The 21426-nt window shown below is 33.8% G+C and overlaps 1 protein-coding gene across 34 annotated transcripts in view; it reads right to left on the bottom strand.

Moving 5' to 3' along the window:
• Positions 1 to 21426, bottom strand: part of CADPS (calcium dependent secretion activator) — a 353066-nt gene that overhangs the window by 22676 nt on the left and 308964 nt on the right. For 16 of the 34 annotated variants that reach the window (XM_072127688.1, XM_072127678.1, XM_072127682.1 and 13 more), the window contains 5 exons: positions 19843 to 19857; positions 19284 to 19358; positions 16846 to 16929; positions 16263 to 16313; positions 9654 to 9761 (listed from right to left, as the gene is read on the bottom strand). In XM_072127688.1, the coding sequence (XP_071983789.1) occupies positions 9654 to 9761; positions 16263 to 16313; positions 16846 to 16929; positions 19284 to 19358; positions 19843 to 19857 (333 nt within the window). The remainder of the gene's footprint in view (positions 1 to 9653; positions 9762 to 16262; positions 16314 to 16845; positions 16930 to 19283; positions 19359 to 19842; positions 19858 to 21426) is intronic. The other 18 variants (XM_072127692.1, XM_072127683.1, XM_072127701.1 and 15 more) reach the window with 3 other exon arrangements.

Genomic DNA, 21426 nt, shown 5'->3' with positions numbered 1-21426 from the left:
TCATCATCATGTAGTTGACAAATCATGTTCATACCTGATAAATCATCATGATATATCTTACAAGTCATTCTTCTCAGCAGAAATATTATTAAATGTCTGATCTATAAACACCACCATCAACTTTCTGATAAGTCATCATCTTCCAGATCATGTATCTGACAAGTCCCAATCATCATTTATCATCATCATCATTATACATCTGACTAGTGTTTATCAACTATCATGTTTCTAAAATGTAATAACTAATGAAGTCTGGACCTGTTAAAATTCGGGTTTAGCCGTGACATTGCCAGTGGCATTTAAAAAGTTATCACCCGTGATCGCCGGGGGAGGGGGTTTTGGGCCGGTAGCTTGCCAGGGCACCTGAAGCCGCAAAGTTCAGTACGTACCAGTCTGCTAAACACTGGCCATAACCATGTATCTGATAATGAATAATTCATTATCAGTTATTTGACAAACCATCATTAGTATCTGACTTGTTGTCATGATCACCATAATACCTGACATGATAGTCCTTCTTTTAAGAAGTCATCATGTATCTAACCATTTTCATGTATCTGACAGATCCTCCTCGTCATCTTCATGTATCCAACAAGTCCTACTCCTCCTCAAATTCATATATCATCATCTCTACATAACTTACAAGTCCTTACCATCATAAGACAAGTCTGTTAAGTCTTTAGCATCATATATCATATATCCAACAAGTTCTCCTACTCGTTATAAGATATTTGTTAAGTCTTTACCATCATCATATATCCAATAAGTCCTCCTACTCTTCATATATCTTTCAAGTCCTCATCATCAGGTGCCTTACAAGTCCTTACCATCAGAAGATATTTGCCAAGTCCTAATCATCATCTGTACGTGTCTTACAAGTCCTTACCATCAGGATTTATCCAATATGTCCTCCTCAGCATGTATCAGAAAACTCCTCCTCCTCCTCATCATGTATTTAACAAGTCCTCATTCAAAGCAACTGATTTTTAGTTGTGGAAACAACTAACAAACCTACATTGTCCTCATAATCCATATCTCTAATTCCTTGTAGATTGCTGATGGCCAACATTGAGTTGGTCAATTTGGACAACTCAACTAGGCCACGTAAGAACTAGAAAGCCAAAGATGACTTATTTCGCATCAAAAGGAAGGTTACTATTAGTTTATGTTACAAATTATGTTATGCCTAAAGCCTGAGGGTCCATGATGCCGAGGTCGAAATACGGAATATGGTAATTAAAAAAAAAAATAACATTGAAATAACATTCGTTTGAGATTAAAAAAAACTGAAACAATCTATGTCAGGGTAATTTGAAAACCCTAATGTGTTCACTTTTTAGGGGTCTTGATACTTTTACTAGACACTATGTATGGCACGCATCTCATTTCCATCCATGCCTGATTACTCCTCATAGGCAATCCCTTTCTTTCTTGCACCAGCCAAGTGAAGTATCGCTCCCTGCTAGCAGTTAATCTCCGTGCTGTTTAATACTGGCGAGCAGCATGTCACGCTGATCAGTTTCGTAAGACTGAGGTGACCTTAGCATTTTCAGAGCAATCAGTTTGGCTATTCGGAATGATTAGGAAACAATCTTCTCAGAGAAGGATACAAAACAAATTAACTGTCTTCAGCAAATATCTATCACTGCATGTAAAGCTGTCTCTGTAAAACTCTGCTAAAGAGGCCGAAATCCTCTAAAGATCTAAGACCTGGGAATATATTAAACATTTTGCTATTAAGGGAGTTAAATACTATGCAATGAAATAGTGTGCAAATCTCTAGCTTTAAATAGAAAAATGCACAACCTAGGGCTCATGTACAGCTATGCGACTGACAGAACGGGAGCGGAACAGGATGCTGTGTGTCATCCAAACAACCAAAAGGGTCACTTGGAAATCTAACTGTCCCGGGAAAAATTCCAATTTTAAAGTCTGAAAATAGTTACATGAAAAAATGTTAATTTTGTGAATTTATGTGAGTTGAGAAAATAGAATCTTAATTTACAAACAAAGAGATGGCCCAATAGCAGAAATGAAAATACTTCTACCCCCCAACCCCTTTCATACCGAGATTATTTGCCAAATATGAGGAAAAAATTTATACAAGTCAAAAACTTCTATGTTACTCACTACACAAGACAATAATACAAAAGTTTCCCTTTCAAGGTATTTGGCCACATTAATAAATACAATGGACCCAAATATAGCGACTTTCATTTTCACCTGGGAAGGTGGGAGAATCAGTAAAGAATGTACCATTTTGATTTAAAAAAAAAACCAGTCTGTAGAGAGTTGATACCGGGAAGTTAAAAATTAAAAAAAACTCTACCAAAACCCATAAGTTTTTCAGGAGCGTTTGAAATGTTATTTTTAAAAACCCATAAGTTTTTCATTAGAGTTTGAAATGGTATTTTTAAGGTTTTTTTTAAGATGCCAGCCCTCCTTTTGGAAGTATAGAATACTCAAGGAATCCAAGGCTTTTCATTTTAATATTTTTTTTTTTAAAACACAATTGGAAAATCTCCATCTGTTGAGGCACATACTTTTTTCCTGCCAAAGTCTATTGTTGACTTCTTATTAGAGTTTTCTACATACATGTTGGCTTGTGTTTCCTTTAATACTCAAACTACTTGTGAATACAGCCAAGAGAACTTCAATAGATTAGAAATGCAAATGGAAGAAGATTTCAGGTTTTTTTAGAGTTTTTTTCCTAGTAGGTCAATTTCAGGTATTTTAAGGTGTTTTTTTTAGCTAAAATCAAAGCTATAACTTCCTCTATGCTATGGGATGCTTTGGACGGCCAAATGGTATGTGACTAGTGCCTCAAAAAGCAACATAGCAGTTGCTAGACTTCAGCTCATCTCCATCCGGCCCCTATCACTACATGATTAAGTTCTTACTGGACTTTATAGTAAGCACAACCGGTGTGATCTGATAACAGCCAAGGACAAGCCAAATACTCCGGGCAATCTATAACTGTTTAATCCCTACCAGACAGATTAAGCATATAATTGACCCATATAATCCCTGTATCATCTCCAGTCAAATGTTTCCTTCTTCTGATTTGCCTTGACAAGGACTCTGTAAGAAAGCTATCAAGCACACAGTATTATTATCAGGATAGTGTTTTTCATTAAACTTAGAGATGGCTTTTTAATCACTGATCTTGGGGACTGCTAGACTTAAGCAGATGAGCCGTCACTAAGCACATCTGTTGTAATCCTTGTATTTTCCTTGGGCTGCATCTTGAAGACATACATGCAGACAAAATAATAATCAGTTTCCTTTATCTGTATTAACGGGCTTCTCCCTTGATCATTTGATTTCTTAAATCAAATATATTTTAGTTGAAGTCAACTTAACGGGAGAACGAAGCAATGCGGTAAAAAAGAAGATGTTATGGTTGAGTTTAAGATGGTTCTAAATATACAGAAGTGGGTCATTGATATCAGATGAACTTATATCTATCCTTATGTGGCTTAAGACATCAAACTAGCCCCCATTTAGGCCCAGTTTTTAGCTATTTGGCAACTAAATTAAATTTTAGCTTGAAAATATCCCCATTGGATACAGAACCACTACCAAGACGTGACGATTTCCCCAATTAATTGATTTGTATATCAATATATTAACAAATAAATACTGCTCCCCATCAAAACCAGGAACAACTTAATTGAACCCAACTTGATCTCTAAAAGAGATGAGCGGACCCAATTTCCTTTTGGGTTCGGTGTGTCCCATATGATCCAGGCATATTGCCACCCAAACAGCTAAGTTTACGTTCCTGCAAGCTGTGCTTATGATTGGCTAGGATGCCACAAACACCAAACGCGAGCAGAGAGCCCGTTTTTATTCATCTCTATTCTCTAATTAAAGGTCAAAAAGGTCAGCTGCCCATCAGTAGTCATTTTTTTATGTGAGTAAATGTAATAAGTAACCTTATTTAGAATGAAAGAATGGTGGTCAAAGTTGAATTCATTTTAACCCCTTGTAGAACGGCCCATTGTTGGCCAAAAAGGTCAAAAGGAATTTTCACTGACATTCCATCAAGCGAAACATGTGTATTGCATGTAGTGAAACCGAGGTCAGCACAATTTACTTCCCTTGGGATGCCTTGAACATCATGGAGATGAGCAGGGAAGTAGGCTGTGCTAAACTTGGCTTCAACATTCTCAATGTGCATGGAGTAAGGGGCAGAATCGAATTTAAATAATTGGTCTTCCATCACCTTTACCCTTGAGTAACTTGATTACCCAGCGACCAAAGACTGTAAGTTGAACAGCTTTGGGGACTCTAATTCCCAGCAAGCATACTGACAAGTTCCCTTTAAAGAGGCCCCACACTCATCTGTAAGAATATCATCCAGGTGACTGTAAAATGAATTACATGACACGGCTCTGCAGAATATGTTAATATATAACCTGCTCTTTTGATTTCAATATTTAGCAATATAATTATTAAAAATTATTAAATTGTTAAAAAATATACTAAAAATAATTAATATAAAATATCTGGGTAGTTAATTTGGCAAGTTGAATAATGAATGAGTACGGCAGTAAATGACTTTAATCACTTAATATCCAGCAGTGAACTGAATTAAAGTATTCTGTTTGTGTTAAACTTAAAATCTCACCTACTCCACAATTGTATTTAACCCTTATAATGTTATCCTCCTACCAGTTTAAAGGATATAAACCCATTTGCAATCCATTGTTTCAACTGTTGCAAGAATTGCCTTGATTAATAGACACTTACCGTTTTATGTACACAGCTCCTGCAGACCTATGAGTCTCCATGGTTACAGACTATAAACAAACCCTCCCTTCCATATGCCATATGTAGGATAGCAAGAAGTAGGCTACACATGAAAGGCAGCATAACTGCACAACATTGGTTTGGTTTATAGTCTCAGGGTCAGACTTAGGTCTCTTAGCATATTTTTCAATTAAGACTATTTACATAGAAAATTAAAACCATCCCAAACATATAAATAAATTAGCATATAGTTGAAACTGTTAAAGCTCAACCTGTCAACAGGTATGTGATTTTTAGCTGGTGACAGGTTCCAATATTCCAGATTTCACATTACCTGGCTCCCTGCCAGCAGTAGCAATCTCAGTCCCCTTGATGGATTCTTCCTCTACTCCATAGCATCCCTCTCCCCTGTTTGTTCAATGCACATAACAGAAAGAGGGAAGCAGTGGAGGGAGCTGGATGAATATGGAGGAGAAGAGACAGATACAGACTCACCACAAGCTGCTGGCAGGGAACCAGGTAATGTGAAATGAAGTTTTATAAATTACTGAAGTGATTCAGAATGTTGACAAAGGAATTTTTAAAAGCACCATAGTATGGATTATGGGAACCTGTAGCCATCTAAAAATTACATTCCTGTTGACAGGTTCAGTAATGACAGTGTGGCCCCCTCATCTTCCAGAAGCTGGTAGGACATGGGACATGACAGGAATGGGTCACATTACCTGCAGCTCCCGGTGGTGAACCCTGGACTTTAAACATGTAAGTATAATATAGGTGACCCTGTTAGGGTCTTATACTTATCCTGTTAAAGTTTGGGATTTGAGGCCAACCCCTTTAAGAGTTTCCCAAGGAATTGAGTTGTCTGGTTCCTGGCCCAACAGCCAACTCCCTCAAACCTAAGCTAATTGATTGGAACCCCATCAATATGATACTGAATAGCTATTCTATCAATATGTTATTACTATTTTTAGCCCGGAAAAATGTTTTAATAAATATGATAAACTTCTATAATGAATAAGGCCATAAATCTGTGACCAGTTTGGACCAGTCCCCTTAAAACATGACATTTGTATCCAATACAGAGGACAACACTATCTCTACATTGTAGGGATTGGTAGGGTCTAGTTGGTCAGACCTCATCATACAATGATGACTTCCATTTTTTGCTGTTTATATAGCTGTGAACCTTTAAGTTTGACACTTTATTTAGGGTTTATTGTAATGTGTGTAAGTGTGTGTGTGTGTGTGTGTGGGGGGGGGGGGCTGGATATTAGATAACTAACCAATATACTTCTAGTAATAGTTCTGCACTTTCTTGTAGGGTAAAGTAAAGCTCCTGGTTCGGAAATGACATTTACCTCATCAGCTGCCACTCTTGTCCATAAAATGGAGATGGGGGGTCATGTGATCTATAACTTTCCATAACCAATCTACCTTTCAGGACCTTATGATAGTATTCATGATTACAAGTTTAAGATCCTGAAAGGTAGATTGAACATGGGAAGGTAGGACCACAAAATCCTCCATGTCTGACCGTTTTTGGCAGCTGATAAGGTAAAAGACATTTCTGAACCAGGAGGCTTCACTTTCAATTTCAAGAAAGAGGTGCAGAACTACTTATAGATGTATATTGGTAAGTTATCTAATATTGTGCCTCCCAAAAATTTCACAAACACATTACAAAAAGTGACCAACCCCTTTAAAAAGGGGTGAAAACAACATTATAAAATATTTAAAAATTCAAGAAGTGGAAACTTATTTTTTTATGGAAAATATTAATTTTCTCTCCAGACCTGTGGAACCATTGCCTTAGTCTATATCACATGAATGTAACTCTGAATATAAAATAGCAGTGAAATAAAATAAAATCTTTAGAATTTACTCGTTTTAAGCACCTGAGTAAATATCATATGGTCATTATTGCATAAAGCAGTATATAAAACAAGTTATAGCTATGATATAAAACTTTAACAATAACCCCTGAAAGTGGCAGTAACTTCAGTGCTATCAAAAAATAATAATTGTAAGAATATAACCGATAATACACTTTGATGGTGCTAAAATGAATCGTGAGAAAATGTGAAATGGTTAAAAAAAAAAAAAATCAGATGGTTAAAAACAAAAGTTACCTCAAAAATTCTCAGGCACATGACAGAATTATTATCATCCAGCCTTTTCTAAATGGGGGAGACAAGAGGCATAAATAAAAAAGACCAAATAAAAAGTAAACTTTGGGGAAGACATATTAAAATCAAAAATTAAGAACAAAAACAAAGGTACACAAGGGATAATTTTTTGTGAATAGGGAATAGTTCCCTAAATTTTGGGATAGATTGGCTTAATTTCATTGGTAAACTAAAGCCGCATTAAAATTGCTTGAATAATAATACAAATTTTAAAAATAATATTTTTTTTTTTAAATAATTTGAATTATAATAACGATTATTCTGATTATCATAATTATTTTTTTTTTCTTGGCGTTTCACAAAGCAGTTGCAAATAATCGAGAACGTAATTATAAAAACTTGCATCTGTATAATTTGTTTTCTTTTCATTTTAAAATAATTTTCTCTTATCGACAATGAAATATTTGTGAAACTGTTGGTTTGGAACTAGGCAAAACTTTTCTATTTTTTGACATTCCATTCAAATATGGATTCAATTTTTTTGTACTGTTTTTATGATAGACATCACATGGAGGTACGAAAAGAAATAGGTTTGTAAGGAGAGATAAGGGAATAGGGTAGAAAAGGCAGAATAGGCATCAATAAGGAAAACCCACAAGTAATTTGGACTAAATCGATGTGTATGTTTGCAGAATGACTGCAGTCCTTGTGGGTTCTATCTTATTTTGATGCCTACTGGATGTTTTTTTTTTATAACTTTCATTCCCAGGCACCTAAAGTTCAAAATTTTGATGGGCACGCATGCATAGAGCGACGACGAGCACCACTCCATGTGCTGTATGCATGTAGCAGGCATTCTCAGTGGATGTGGGTCATGCTAGTAGATGTACACAGGAAGATTATTTGACTCTAAATCATGCCACTTGACATAATGTGAAAAAACTTTTGACATGAGAGATAAGTTCCATTTCAATCAGCAAGACGTCAGTGAGAGAGAGCGAAAAAAAATCATAAAGGAGAGATTGTTTTGAGGAAGGAAATGCAAGAAGAAAAGAAAAATAGGGGAAAAAAACACAGACACAAAAAAGTAAAAAAAAAAAATTGATTGGAAAAGAAAAAAGTTTGTAGCACGCAGTGAAAGCACGTGAGAAAGCAGAACGATGCATGACCAAGCCAGAAGATGAACATGACAAGTGTGAGAGAAGAGAAAGTACTAGGTGTATCACAGTTACGAAGACACATGCCAGACACAAGACCTAGTAAGGAGGAGACGCGTTGAGTGGTCATAGCCTTGGCAGAACAGTGTTACAGACAGAAATACGACATGTGTCACACAGGAACAGGAACACTGAATATACAGACTTCTGACTTCCTATATGATGAAAATATACGTTACATATGTAATATTTTCATACGGTACCACAAATAGATTTTAAATTTTTTTAATATTTTTTTTATATTTACTATTGGTTACTATTTCGACTATTTTGTATTTAAGTATTAGTTGAAATTCCTCATATACTATCAACATCACTATTCGTTTGTACATCTACTGAGATTATCTAAATGTAGAATTATTATGCTTGTTATTATTATTTATTAACATGTGTTGGGACCGCCCAAGAGGAGCAGTCAAATTGCACCACTTAAGGTCTTATGACTTATGACTACAATTTTTTTAAAACATTTTTGTGCAATATTTCTGTGGGTTTCTGATTACAGGCAGACTATACAGTATATAATTTGTACTGCTACTTTATTGTTAATGGCTCAGGTTGACTATTCTACTATGGCTTACTCGGACCATAATACTGGGAGCCACTCTAAGAACTCAATCTCTGTATTGTTTATAACAAACAAGGACATAAAAAGTCACCCACAGAGGCCAAACTGGTTGGTCCACGAGCTTCAAACATGGTCTTAAAATCTTAATACATTAAAATGATTTTTTTTTTTTGTAATTTTTTAATTTCATTTAATTGTGTCAGCGATCTTAGTGATTTTTATAATAATTACATAATAATATATAATATAAAATATAATATAATAAATAATAATGTAAAAAAAAATGTGTTTTGGATTGTGACCCTTTTTTTTCCACATTTATTCCTATTTTTACTTTTTGCCCCCATTTTTTGACAATCATAAACCAAGTGAGATTTCATTTGAAATATTTAAAAACTATAAAATTATAAAAGTATTTATTATATTTATAAACATAAAATAACAGGTTTTTGTAAAAAAAAAAAGTATCAATATATATAATTATTTTAATTATTGCTCAATATTAAAAGTCCATCCTCAAACTTTTTATGTTATATATATGGTATATTTGTTTTAGAATTAAGTAGACTTTTTCATCAGCATTTTAACTACTGTATCCCATGGACCTATCAGTTTGATCTTGTGGAAAGATTTTTTTTTTTTTTTTGGTAGCCGGTAGACAAAAGATTGTAAAGCAATAATTGGCAAATAACACAGATTGAGAAAACACATAAGCCATAGGTTCAACATATAAAACGTACAGTAGGCTTTTTCTCATATCCACAAAGGCCCACCCAGTAATTAGTATCAGACACAGACCAAGACACAGTAACACCAGAGTTACAGAATTAAAGCAGAAAAGAGCAAGTCAGAGGGGAAAAGAAAGGTTTGTAAGAAGATCACTTTTTTTTTGTTCAAAATGTGACTTATCCCCCTGTCTTTAATTTTGTCACATTTTGGGGAGTCTCCCCCTTGCTGGCCAAGGAGGAGAAGGCATTTACTTACATCAAATAACCTTTCTATATATATCTCCTCATTGACCTTATCACGAAGGACATCCTGAGAGTGACGCACAAATGTGACATAGGCATCAGCGAGGTCCATTCCCGGTTTCTGCGAAAAAAACAAAACACACAGTTAGTAATGAGCTACGTTCAGTGCCAATCACACAGATTTAGTCCAGATAGATTTAGCACTTGTACTCAAATTAATAATAACTATTAACATTTTTAATAATAAGTACCCTGGGCAATGATATACAGGAAATATACAAGATATACAAGAAAAACCTTTTAACTGTCATTAACAAAATTGTTATTTACTAAACATCTATATTTCAATTTCATTATATTCCGCCCTGTTGAGTTGAGTTTCTTATACTAGAATATGACACAAAAGACAAACATTGAAAGGAAAGAAATGTACATTAAGGTCTAAATGTAACATTGTATTATTCTATACAGAAGGTAAGTAACAAACTCTTGCCAAGATAGAAGTATTCTAAATAGTATGCAGCAGGACAATGAGCGGAACCATTCAGCCAAAGTCGTAAAGAACTATCTCCATGGTAAAGAAGAACCATGAGTCCTGGAATCTACAAAATGACCCCAATGTGCCCTGAGAACAACTTCATCCAGCCTGTCTGGGATTACATGGAGAGAACTAAATACTTGAGCATAACTACATCTACAGAAGATCTGTGATTGGTTCTTCAAAATGTTTGGAACTACTTCCTAGTCAAGTTCACTTACAAACTGTGTAAAAGGCAAAGAGTGGTCACTAGTGTTGAGTGGACCCAAATCCGCAATTCTATGTTTGGTGTCCAGGTTTCCCTCCTAGTGGAAATGTCAATTGCGGATGTTAACTCTATAAATGCCACTTGCAACATTTAAATTCTGGCGGTGTTTGTGCGTCACCATTTACTCTAGAATGATCGCTTGCAGGTGGTGTCACAGAGAGCGACAATCCATCAGAAAATTACAGCGTCTTTGCTGAATGTTCAGATTTGGGTTCAGCCGAACTCGGCAAACCCGAACCTGGGTGGGTCCTCTCGTCTATTAACTCTTCTATTAATGAAAGTTATCTTACTTTAAAGTTTTTTTTTTTTTTACGAACCTGCCTAAAACTTTAGCACACTTCTATGCCAAATGCCCTTGCTGTACTGCTGCAACACAGTTTTCCATTAAAGCACAATGAGAAACAATACTTTTCAACTTCATTACATGTTACTAAATGTGAACAGACGTGAACAGTCTACAAATTAGAACAAATATGAACAAAAAATAGAAGCTCCTTTATAAGAGAATGAACAATTTCTGAGCAATTAAAAACATTTTGATCCTTACACACTTCAGCTACTTACCACAGGAGTCTGGCAACCCCTCAGCGCAGACAGCTTTCAATAGCTAGAAACATTTTTTCTTGGAAAACTACTAGATATTATACATAAAATGAACAAAACCATTTTTACTGTTTTTGTTCTGGCAGTGACTACTACAATCCATATATCTCCTTGGCTTATTGAATCAAATTCTAAGAATAAAAATCTTATATTGACAAAAAAAAATAATTGGAGTGTCTATTCCACATTATTCTTCCTCTGTTCATTTTGGGCCTATCTGATAGTCTCTTAGTATATTTGGAAGAGTATTCCGACATTGGAGGGCACTATAGTAAATATGGCAGGTCCCCATCTGCCCTGCTTTTCACCCAATCTACCCAAAGTAGTGTGCGGGGTCGAAAACTGACAGAAATGATGATAATGGAGCTTTTAACATGATGTGTCGGCCAGAAAACTCGTAGACAAGGCATGTTAATTTCATATTCTACACCTACCTCTCACTGGCCTCCCCATTACTCTCAATTATGTCTAAAATAGGTCAATAACAGTTATAGCGTACCGTACCTATTATAATCAGATTATAATGAGTTAAGACTGACATAAATCTGGGCATGGGACATGGGTCATTATTGGTAGTGGCTTGGGTATGATCGGGGGGGGGGGGGGGTTGTTGGGGGCTCCCCCAGGTATAGGGCTTAGGCCCTTCACCCATCAGGGGATATTGTGCTTGATTGCAACACATTTTTAATTGTTTTAAAATATATATTTTGTGTCTCACTTTCTATGAACAAGGTTGTCGTTAATAAAATTGGATTGGCCTTCTATTGCATCACTGCTTCTTTTTCTTGTGTATGGGCATTGGACACATCACTCTTCCTTGAACTTCATATATTTAAGTGGCAAGTAGGGGTCTTAGTACTTAGCAGGGGTCTCAGTACCCAATACTAGCTACCTTGTGTCATTAAGTATATCATGTCATTAAATACATGATGGTGGGTGACATCGGATGTTGGACCCCCCACAATCTGCATAGAGCGGCATCGCAAGTTCTCTATGTCCAATTTGGCCTTCCGGGCTTGGTATTTCCCATAGAGGCCTGATTTAGTATATAAAAGCACATTATCGCTTCAATTTCTGGTGCAGGGAATGGGTAGTGCGCAGGTGCTGAACAATGAGCCGTTGGTCCCTGTGCCGGCACACACCTCCACACCTACTTGACATGAAGGTGTTGTGAGGTGGGAAATAGGCACAGTTCCTGACTGTACACCAGGAACGGCGCATATTAAAGAGCTTGTACATTCTGGCACATACCCTCTGATCAATCTCCCCCCTCATATAATGGGGAAAAATTTTCAATGAAGTGATGGGGACAAGATAAACCTTTGTTAAGATGGACTTCAAACCTCAATCAGATTGGTGTTTTTGGCATGATCTAGACTTGAATGTTTACTCAAACGCAGATCTCAATAGATTCAACGATTCATTCCCAAAACTTCTGTATACTGTTACAGTCAGGGTTTAACCGACTATGATCAATGACATGTTGAGACATCAAAGGGAACTACATTCATTGCCTTCTGTTATGACATAAGCAAGAACGAAATGCAATGGCTGTTGTTCCAAAGTATAGTTTTCATTCTCTAACTATATTCTATTCTCTTGAATTCCTTCCTCTTATTACGACCTCTCATAATGAGGGGGACATCATAAAGATCTCCAATACTGTGTAGGTAGCGAAGGCTTCATAAAACATCTTAGAACAGCCTCTCACATTGAGTCAGGAAGACTAAGTGCTCCAGGTAAAAGGCTGATTTTGAGCAAAATCTCATTAAAAATTCTGACAGCGCTCATTATGCCGCCAATACGTCTTACTTCTTGATATCGAATATGTTTGCAAACAAATCCTAGATGTTGCTTTATAGCTGTATTTTAGCTTTCATCCCCAGCCATCAAATCTCAGTAACGTGAGTTTGTCAGGCCCTGTGAATTGAAGTTAGTTAACACTCGACTGTAATTTCCTGGGTGAAAATTAAGAGCATTTGGGGAGCAATAGGACTGTAATTTAACTTTTTTGCTTACACAAAGCAAACAATTATCAGGCGAGGGAGGAGGGGGGCAATGTATGGCGCTGGATATGTGGCGACATCTCCTAACACTTGCTGAAACAATGACAAGGTACTAATTTGAAATACAAAGAGATTAATATAAATTCAGTTCGGTGCAAAGAAAAGAAAAATTTGATATACTTTAGGTTTACTTACATTTTTATATTTTTATATTTATTTTAGCACTTGATTTTCAGTTTATACATTGACAATATTTTAATATTTTGGACTGCATTTTAATACTGTATTACTGTGAATTTTTAAATTAAAATGTCAACATTTTAACAAAAATTTTGATTTATTCCCCCCAATCATATTATATCAAATTTACGGAGTTCATTACAGATTTACTTAGATCTTAAGATGGACAGAGGTCCAGACTGTCTCATTGCTTTGATCGTTTCATGATTTGTAAATAAAGCTTTGTGTGCTTTCAATGTTTTTTTGGTCTATAATAGTTTCCACTTCAGCTGCTCAGCATTATCCCTCTGTTATGTTATACACCAGGCACTTCACATAAAAATAAAGCTTTATCACAATGCGGATTATTTTGGAACAAACACAACTAACGGAGGGTTTTTGTCAATAAATATAGTTTCCCGTTTTTTTTGGTGTGAAGTTCTTCCAATTTGTAAGATTTTGAAATAACTTCCGCAAGACAATAGCTTAGTAAATGACAGCGTTTTATACCAGCTTTACTAATTAAGGAAATGGCTCTCGTAACTCAATCTACAGTAGGTGACTCTCATCCTGTCTGTGATGTATCCTATACCATTAACCACTTAGTGTCTGGCAAAACTGGAAACCATATATAATATATATGTGATTTCTGCATTTACAATATTTCGTATATCATCATTGCATCATTAGATGTAAGATAAGGGATGCAAATTGATATTGTATAAAACATATGAGATTAATTTTTATTGATTAATGGATATGTGAAATTATAAAAACAACTAATTATATATATATATAATATTCTTTATGTTAAAGGCTTACGATTATTATATTAGCACTAAAAATGTAACACATGTAATACAGTTAGTTGGTGTAGTAAGCTCTATAGATAGATAGGTAGATGATGGATATATAGATAATAGATAGATAGATAGATAGATATGAGATAGATAGATAGATAGATATGAGATAGATAGATAGATAGATATGAGATAGATAGATAGATAGATAGATAGATATGAGATAGATAGATAGATAGATAGATAGATATGAGATAGATATATAGATAGATAGATATTAGATAGATAGATAGCTAGATAGATAGATAGATAGATAGATAGATGATAGTTGGATATGTGGATAGCTAGATATATATTAGATAGATAGATATATAGATATATAGATGATAGATAGATAGATAGATAGATAGATAGATAGATATGAGATAGATAGATAGATAGATAGATGGATGGATAGATAGATAGATAGGAAATAGATAGATAGATAGATAGATAGATAGATAGATAGTTGGATATGTGGATAGATAGATGATAGATATGAGATAGATATAAGAAATATAGATAGATATTAGATAGATGATACATGATAGATAAATGATAGATATTAGATAAACAGATAGATGATCAATTATTTTATTTTTGTTTTTTTTAGATAGATAGATATGAGATAGATAGATAGATAGATAGATAGATAGATATGAGATAGATAGATAGATAGATAGATAGATAGATATGAGATAGATAGATAGATAGAGAGATAGATAGGAGATAGATAAATAGTTAGATAGATATGAGATAGATGGATAGTTAGGTAGGTAGATAGATAGATAGATAGATAGATAGATATGAGATAGATAGATAGATGAAGAAAAATCCCCAGCAGCACAGCAAAAATATCAGAATGCTGGTGCCCGCCAACAGAACCTGGCAAGATTCTATGAAAAATAAAATAGATAAATAGATGGATAGGGATATATACACAAAGGAAAATTGCCTACAAGAGAACAATATAGGTCGATATAAATATGTTTTCACATCATTCTTGAAGATATCTTGCAAATTGTAACCCATATTCCCTTCAGAATATTAATTGAATACATTTATAAATGAAAAATAGATATTTTTAAAGGTAATCATTTTAAGACTGGAAAATGGCATTAAACGATGAATTTGTATTTTCATCAAACAGACACCTACCTACACATCATCCCCTATAATTGAATTGATGCAATTATTATCCTTACACTTAATGCGCCCAGTTTATTTGGAGATCAGCTTTGCATTAATATTATTCTAATACTATATCACACACAGGATAAAAATGGATTTAGAAGAATATATAGACAAGCCCTAAAGTATTAATTTGTTCGTGGAAGGTAGAATTTCTGCAGGAGTGTGACAGATTAAATAATGAATTTACTCTTAAGTGTTGTACATTTAGAAACGCTGAGCATGAAATCTAAATCTTACAGACAATATTCATGTGCTTAACCTCAATTTAAATGCAAATGTCTAGCCAACTTTAAGTACTCTATTTATAAACTGTGAGAGCCTATTTCATTAGTAAGTCATGTAGCGCTGATAATTTTGTTATAAGATTATATTACTGTCAAATCAGGGCTTGGGTTCCACATTATGAAATGTAGATAAAAAAATAGATATACTATGTATAATGTTTTTATTAATATTTCTAAAATATAAACATTAAATATTTTATATTTAAAAATATAAAATTTTTCTACATTTATAAATATATATATATTTATAAATATAAAAATATTTAATCTAAAATATATAATCTAAAAATAGAATTATATATAGACTCTAAAGCAAAATTCTGAACATATATATATATATATATTTATATACACATATATATATATATATATATATATATATATATATATATATGTTCAGAATTTTGCTTTACAATTTAGGAGCATATTATATTAATTATACAAAAATAACTGTGTATTTAATTTATAATGTAAGAATTATGCATATTTTAGCATTTTATTTTATTTTTAGGGTTAAAATTCGAGATAAATCCTTATTTAGATTTTAAAAAAATAAAATGTGTATTTATTTTGAAATGATTTAATGTACTTTTATAATTATAGCAAAAAATAAAATTAGAATATGAACAAATGAATATTCAATAAATAATGTAATCATAAATAATACTTACTGGGACATCCACATACTTGGAAGCTGCTTTGACCTTGAATGAAAAAGGACACTTAAATAAGGTTATTTTATTCTATTTTTGAATCTATAGAGAGGTAAAAATTCAATAATGAATGATGATATACATGATAAATAAAATGCCTTATAGGAAAATATCGTCTTGGAGCTCGCAGTTAATTGTCGTTCCTGAAAATGATACCTGCTTACTCCATGCTAGAATTTATCCCTTATAAACCGAGTTGCTTTCAATTGATGAAGTTCCAAAAACAAATTAGCTATTGTTTCAGGAAATGTGTCAGGGAAAGTGTATTTTGTTCCACGCCATTACCCAAGAACAATGCAAAGGACATAATACACGACGTAAAGCAAATAGCAACATAAACGTCCTTCTATATCATTGCATAGATTCTAAGAGTTACCACTTATTACACTCGCATTCGCTTACGTTACCTACGAACAGGATAAATTTCAATCTTGATCCATTTCACTTTGCGGCATTATTTACTCAAAGGTGTAATGTTCCAAAAAAAAAAAAGATGAATGAATAGTAATATATAGTTTTGACGGTAAACTTGATCACTTACTGTAAATGAGAGAAATGAAGAAAATAGAGTTCCTTCATCATATCTGGAAAGTTTAGAAAGAACTCCCTCGAGAATTGTCACAAACTAAGAAGAAAAATAATAGATCAATGTGACTAAAATTACAGCAAAACTGTTCAAAAGCAAATATTGAACAGATTTTTATAAAAAAATTTTTTTAACTGTATTTATTGAAATGTTTGGAGTAGAGAACAAGACCCTATAATAGGGTAAACAACACAAACAGTAGGTCAAAGGACCAGGGAGGAGAGGAATAGGGAAGGTGGAGAGGGTCTTGGAGTTGCTTTTTGTGCTCCATTTGACCTTGTTTTGCAATAAAGGTCCTCACTTTTATATTTTATAATTAAATAGAATTTCTGGTAAGATCATAGAGTCCCTCGAAGAACATATTTGACTTATTTATCACTATATTATATTATCACAATATTATACAAGCCATAGGGATTCCAAAGTAATATAAAAAGTTATTGAAAAACAATAAAAAAAGATTTAAACTAAATAAAATAAGAAAAAGTAAAATAAAAGCAATACATTTGTAAAGTAGCTAAAATATTTTTTTTCAGCATTACTTGTAACACATAATTACATGATGGCTAATGTAAGGCCTAGTAATACAAGGAAATTAGATGCATACTGGTGATATTGATAACATGTTACAATATTTTTAATGGACATAAGCGCACAGCTTAAGGACATAAGCCAATGAACAGCAGGTGCAGTTTTATTGTTTTGCAATTTATACGATTTGACTATTTGTATTATTAATTTTTTGCAAATTATTAGCAAAAATCACAATTAAGCTCACATCTTATAATATAAAAAATAATATAATAAACACAGTGTATATGTGGCTAATAAAATATAAGCATAAAAAATTATCAGAACTGAGTGAGTTAAATGGAAAGCATCTCAAATATACAGTGACTGATTATGATTTTGTATGAAGTTGTACTTGATGTGGTGTGCAGGGTAGGATAGGTCCTTCTATTTTTAATACAGTTGGGATAACACAGTATAGCTAAAGTATAACACTAGAAAAATAAGTGTGAATTTTTTATGTTAAAATTCCTAAAAGGACACCCATAGGTTTATGGTCATGTCCTATAAGTCACATTCAAAATAATTTTTTTTAACATTTAACAACTATGGTATTTTTTTAATTTCACTATTAAGGTTACATGAGTAAATAGAGCCTAAAGTTTTATTGCTATGACTATGTAAATAGTGAGCAATAAATAGTGTAGCATATGGCTACTTAATTCCACTATAGGAGAAAATTCCAGGGGAAAACTATGACCTGTAGAAAATTTTTAAAAAATATATAAAAGAGAGGCCTGTATTTGTGACCCATTTGAAATGCCTCTCTGGATCCTCCGGGTTACATACAAGATAGGTTCTGTAGGTTTGTTCTTAAGTTGAATTTGTATGTAAGTCGGTACTGTATATTTCATTATTGTAATCCCAGTCAAATTTTTTTTGGTCTCTGTGACAATTGGATTTTAAAAATGTTGGGTTGTCATAAGAACCAGGATTAACAATAAAGCTTCATTACAGACACCTTTCATAACTGTTATAGCTGTTTATTGTAGCCTAGGGCTAAAGTACAGCAAATTACCAAAATCCAGAGGTCCGTTTGTAACTAGGGGTTGTATGTAAGTCAGGTGTTCTTAAGTAGGGAACCGCCTGTAGTCAGAATACATGTGAGGTCTCCACATTCTACTATTTCTGAAATATCGATCTCAAATTTGGAACCACTGTTAAAACGACTCCATGTTATGTGATGATTAATAATGATAGTAACAATAACATAAATCTAATAAATAATAATACTGTCATGAAAGTAGTAAATTTAGTTCTGTTGTGTCTTGCGCTGGTTTGATGCCAAGCCTTTGTCTAGCGCGTTCAGGTTCTGTTTGCTGCCAAATTAAAGGGATTTGACTGTTTGCTAAAGAAAATCTTTAATAGATAAATAAAAAAGATAATAAAATGTAAAACATATCTAAATAAAAATATATTCCTAGACTGATGACGTACCCGGTACAGGCACGAAATGCGTCTCCTAAACAACAATAGAATTTTACTGTGATGGACTGATGATGTACCCGGTACGGGCATGAAACATGTTTAATAAACAACAGTAGAATTTTACTGTGATTTTATTAATAGTTTTCTTTTTACTTGTTTTTTTTAATCAAAAACAATAAAAAAGTAGAAAATCCAGAAACGACCGCCGAATGGAATTTTTTCAAACACGAGCTATATGCTCACAAATTTCTATCTAAATAAAAAAATATATAGAAAAAGGAATATGAGAGAATAGATACAGTAAAGAATTTTTTTTTTTACATGTATTAAAGGCAAAGTACAATTGTCTGAAACGTGTGTTTTATAGAGGTCACGGCACGCAGGAAAAAGTTTACCTTTGCAACTAATAGCGTAATCATTTCTTTCACTGTTTCTTCAATTAGCTCATCAATTTTTGAATGGTACTGGTGCTAAAAAAAGGAGACAGAAAAAGGCAAAATTTTAGAACACTGAATACACAATGACACAGGAATCATCAGGCTTTTTTTGGGGGACTCAAAATCCCTACGTTACTTTTTGATTTTTAAAGTATCAGCTGTGAAAATCAGCTGTTAATGAACCTGACTCTCCTTTTTTTGTAGATGGCATTTACAAAAACATAGAAGACATTTATAATCAGAAAAACATAATGAGATCTTCAGCAGCCCAATTGTTCCTATAATTTGCCCAAAGTTCCCTCCCCAAAAAATGATACAATTTATAAAGAACAAGTCATTAAAATATATCGACCCAACATTCATTTTCACTTGTTTGCATTAATGTCTGTTTAAAATGCTAATGAAGTCAAAACAATAAAGATGTTGACAGAAGGGAGGAAAAAAACTGAAATAAATGCTAATTATACATTGGGGAGTGAGGGGTGACATTACAGTTGAAAATGTTAGACACACTTACCCACTGTTTAGCAAACTTTCAGACGGATGGGAACAGAAATAATGAGGAAGGTGCGGGAGACATAAAACAAAAATCAATGGAGGTAAAAACAAAATGAAAAGAAAAAGAATGAAGAGACAATAGGTCAAATGAACAATAAACAAAATGCATGATGGGGGATGGATTTTTAAAAAAAGGTGTTGATTATAGATTTGTTAATCTGAAACATAAATATTTTTGTTTTTGTTTCAAGAGATGTAGACCCCCCCACAAGCCCTGAAAATATCACAATTTCAGTCACAACCCCAAGATTTGCATTTAATTTCCCCTGTTCCACCACCTCCATTCCGAGTGGGTGTGGAAGGGTTTGAAGGGGGGCATGGCTGGTGGAGGAGTGGGTCGGCGCAGGGTGTTCCTTCTTACCATTAGTTTATGGCAGTTGAGAAAGGGCAATTCTATAGAACTGTAGGACATGTGAACCCATCAGTCAGATACATCAGGAGGTCGGAGCTTCCTGATATATTTGGCATGCCTGAGGGATAGGCGAACATCATGGCACCATGTGTATAATAAATAACCCCCTTTGACTGTAAATTCAGTGATACCCACATAAATAAATTATAAATATTTTGGTTTATAAATCGGTGAAAGCCTGTGACGTTATTATGAATTAGTGATTGATGAATATATATAAGGTGAGACGCAGGTGAAACAGGTCTATTCTATACATAGGAATCATGTAATTTCATAAGGAAAGATACAAATGGTGTTAAAAATGTATTTTAAATTTTAAATTATATTTAGCGCCCCCCCCCCCCATTGTCCAAAAATACCACAAGGCCACTAACAAAGGACTTTTAAAAAGTTTCTCAAGAGAATTAGTCACTCATGAAATTCCATGTCGGACTAGCAGTCCCCACCAGTCCTGCAGAGATTACCTGACATCTATCATTCACCTGTAGCCAATCATTGGTCTCAAACCAAACATACTAGGCCAGGATTGGATGCAATAGTAATGTACATGTACATGTGCTGTATATGTGTGATGTGCTGTTGGGGGCCACAAGACTGGCAAATCTAACACTAGCATGTATTGATCATATTTGTGCTTTTCTTGCAATGTTCCGAAAATCCTGGAAATTCTTAATTTTTTTAAAAAAATGTTTATTTCTAACTAGCTGATGGATACTGAGGAAAATGTATAAATCATGAAACATTTTAATTTCAAAAATTTTACATTATAATTATAGTTGAGCAGACCTCAGGTCATATAGTATATTGCGAAATGGGCAATTTGCACATTAACGCGCCTATCCAAGTAGCTATGGCTGTGATTGGCCAATGGGACACTTCTCGCCAAACATAACCATGGCTAGTTGACCAGAGGCATCAATTTGCCTGATTGACTTGCTGCTCATCTCTAATTACAATATTAATATACATTTAAATGGGAATTTGAACTTTTAAAAACACAGAGTTGTGTGTGGTTCACAGGCCAATGATCCAAATATTTTAGGCATATTAATGGCTTACTTTTTAGGTTAAGCTCTTCGCTTCTTCAGCAGATTTTGCTTTCCTGTGCTTTAAGTGCTAATAATTTTGTAT

This window comes from Engystomops pustulosus, chromosome 10, assembly GCF_040894005.1.
Source record: "Engystomops pustulosus chromosome 10, aEngPut4.maternal, whole genome shotgun sequence".
NCBI lineage: Eukaryota > Metazoa > Chordata > Amphibia > Anura > Leptodactylidae > Engystomops > Engystomops pustulosus.
The sequence above is the reverse complement of the archived record's forward strand: the minus strand, read 5'-3'. Positions and strand labels throughout refer to the sequence as shown.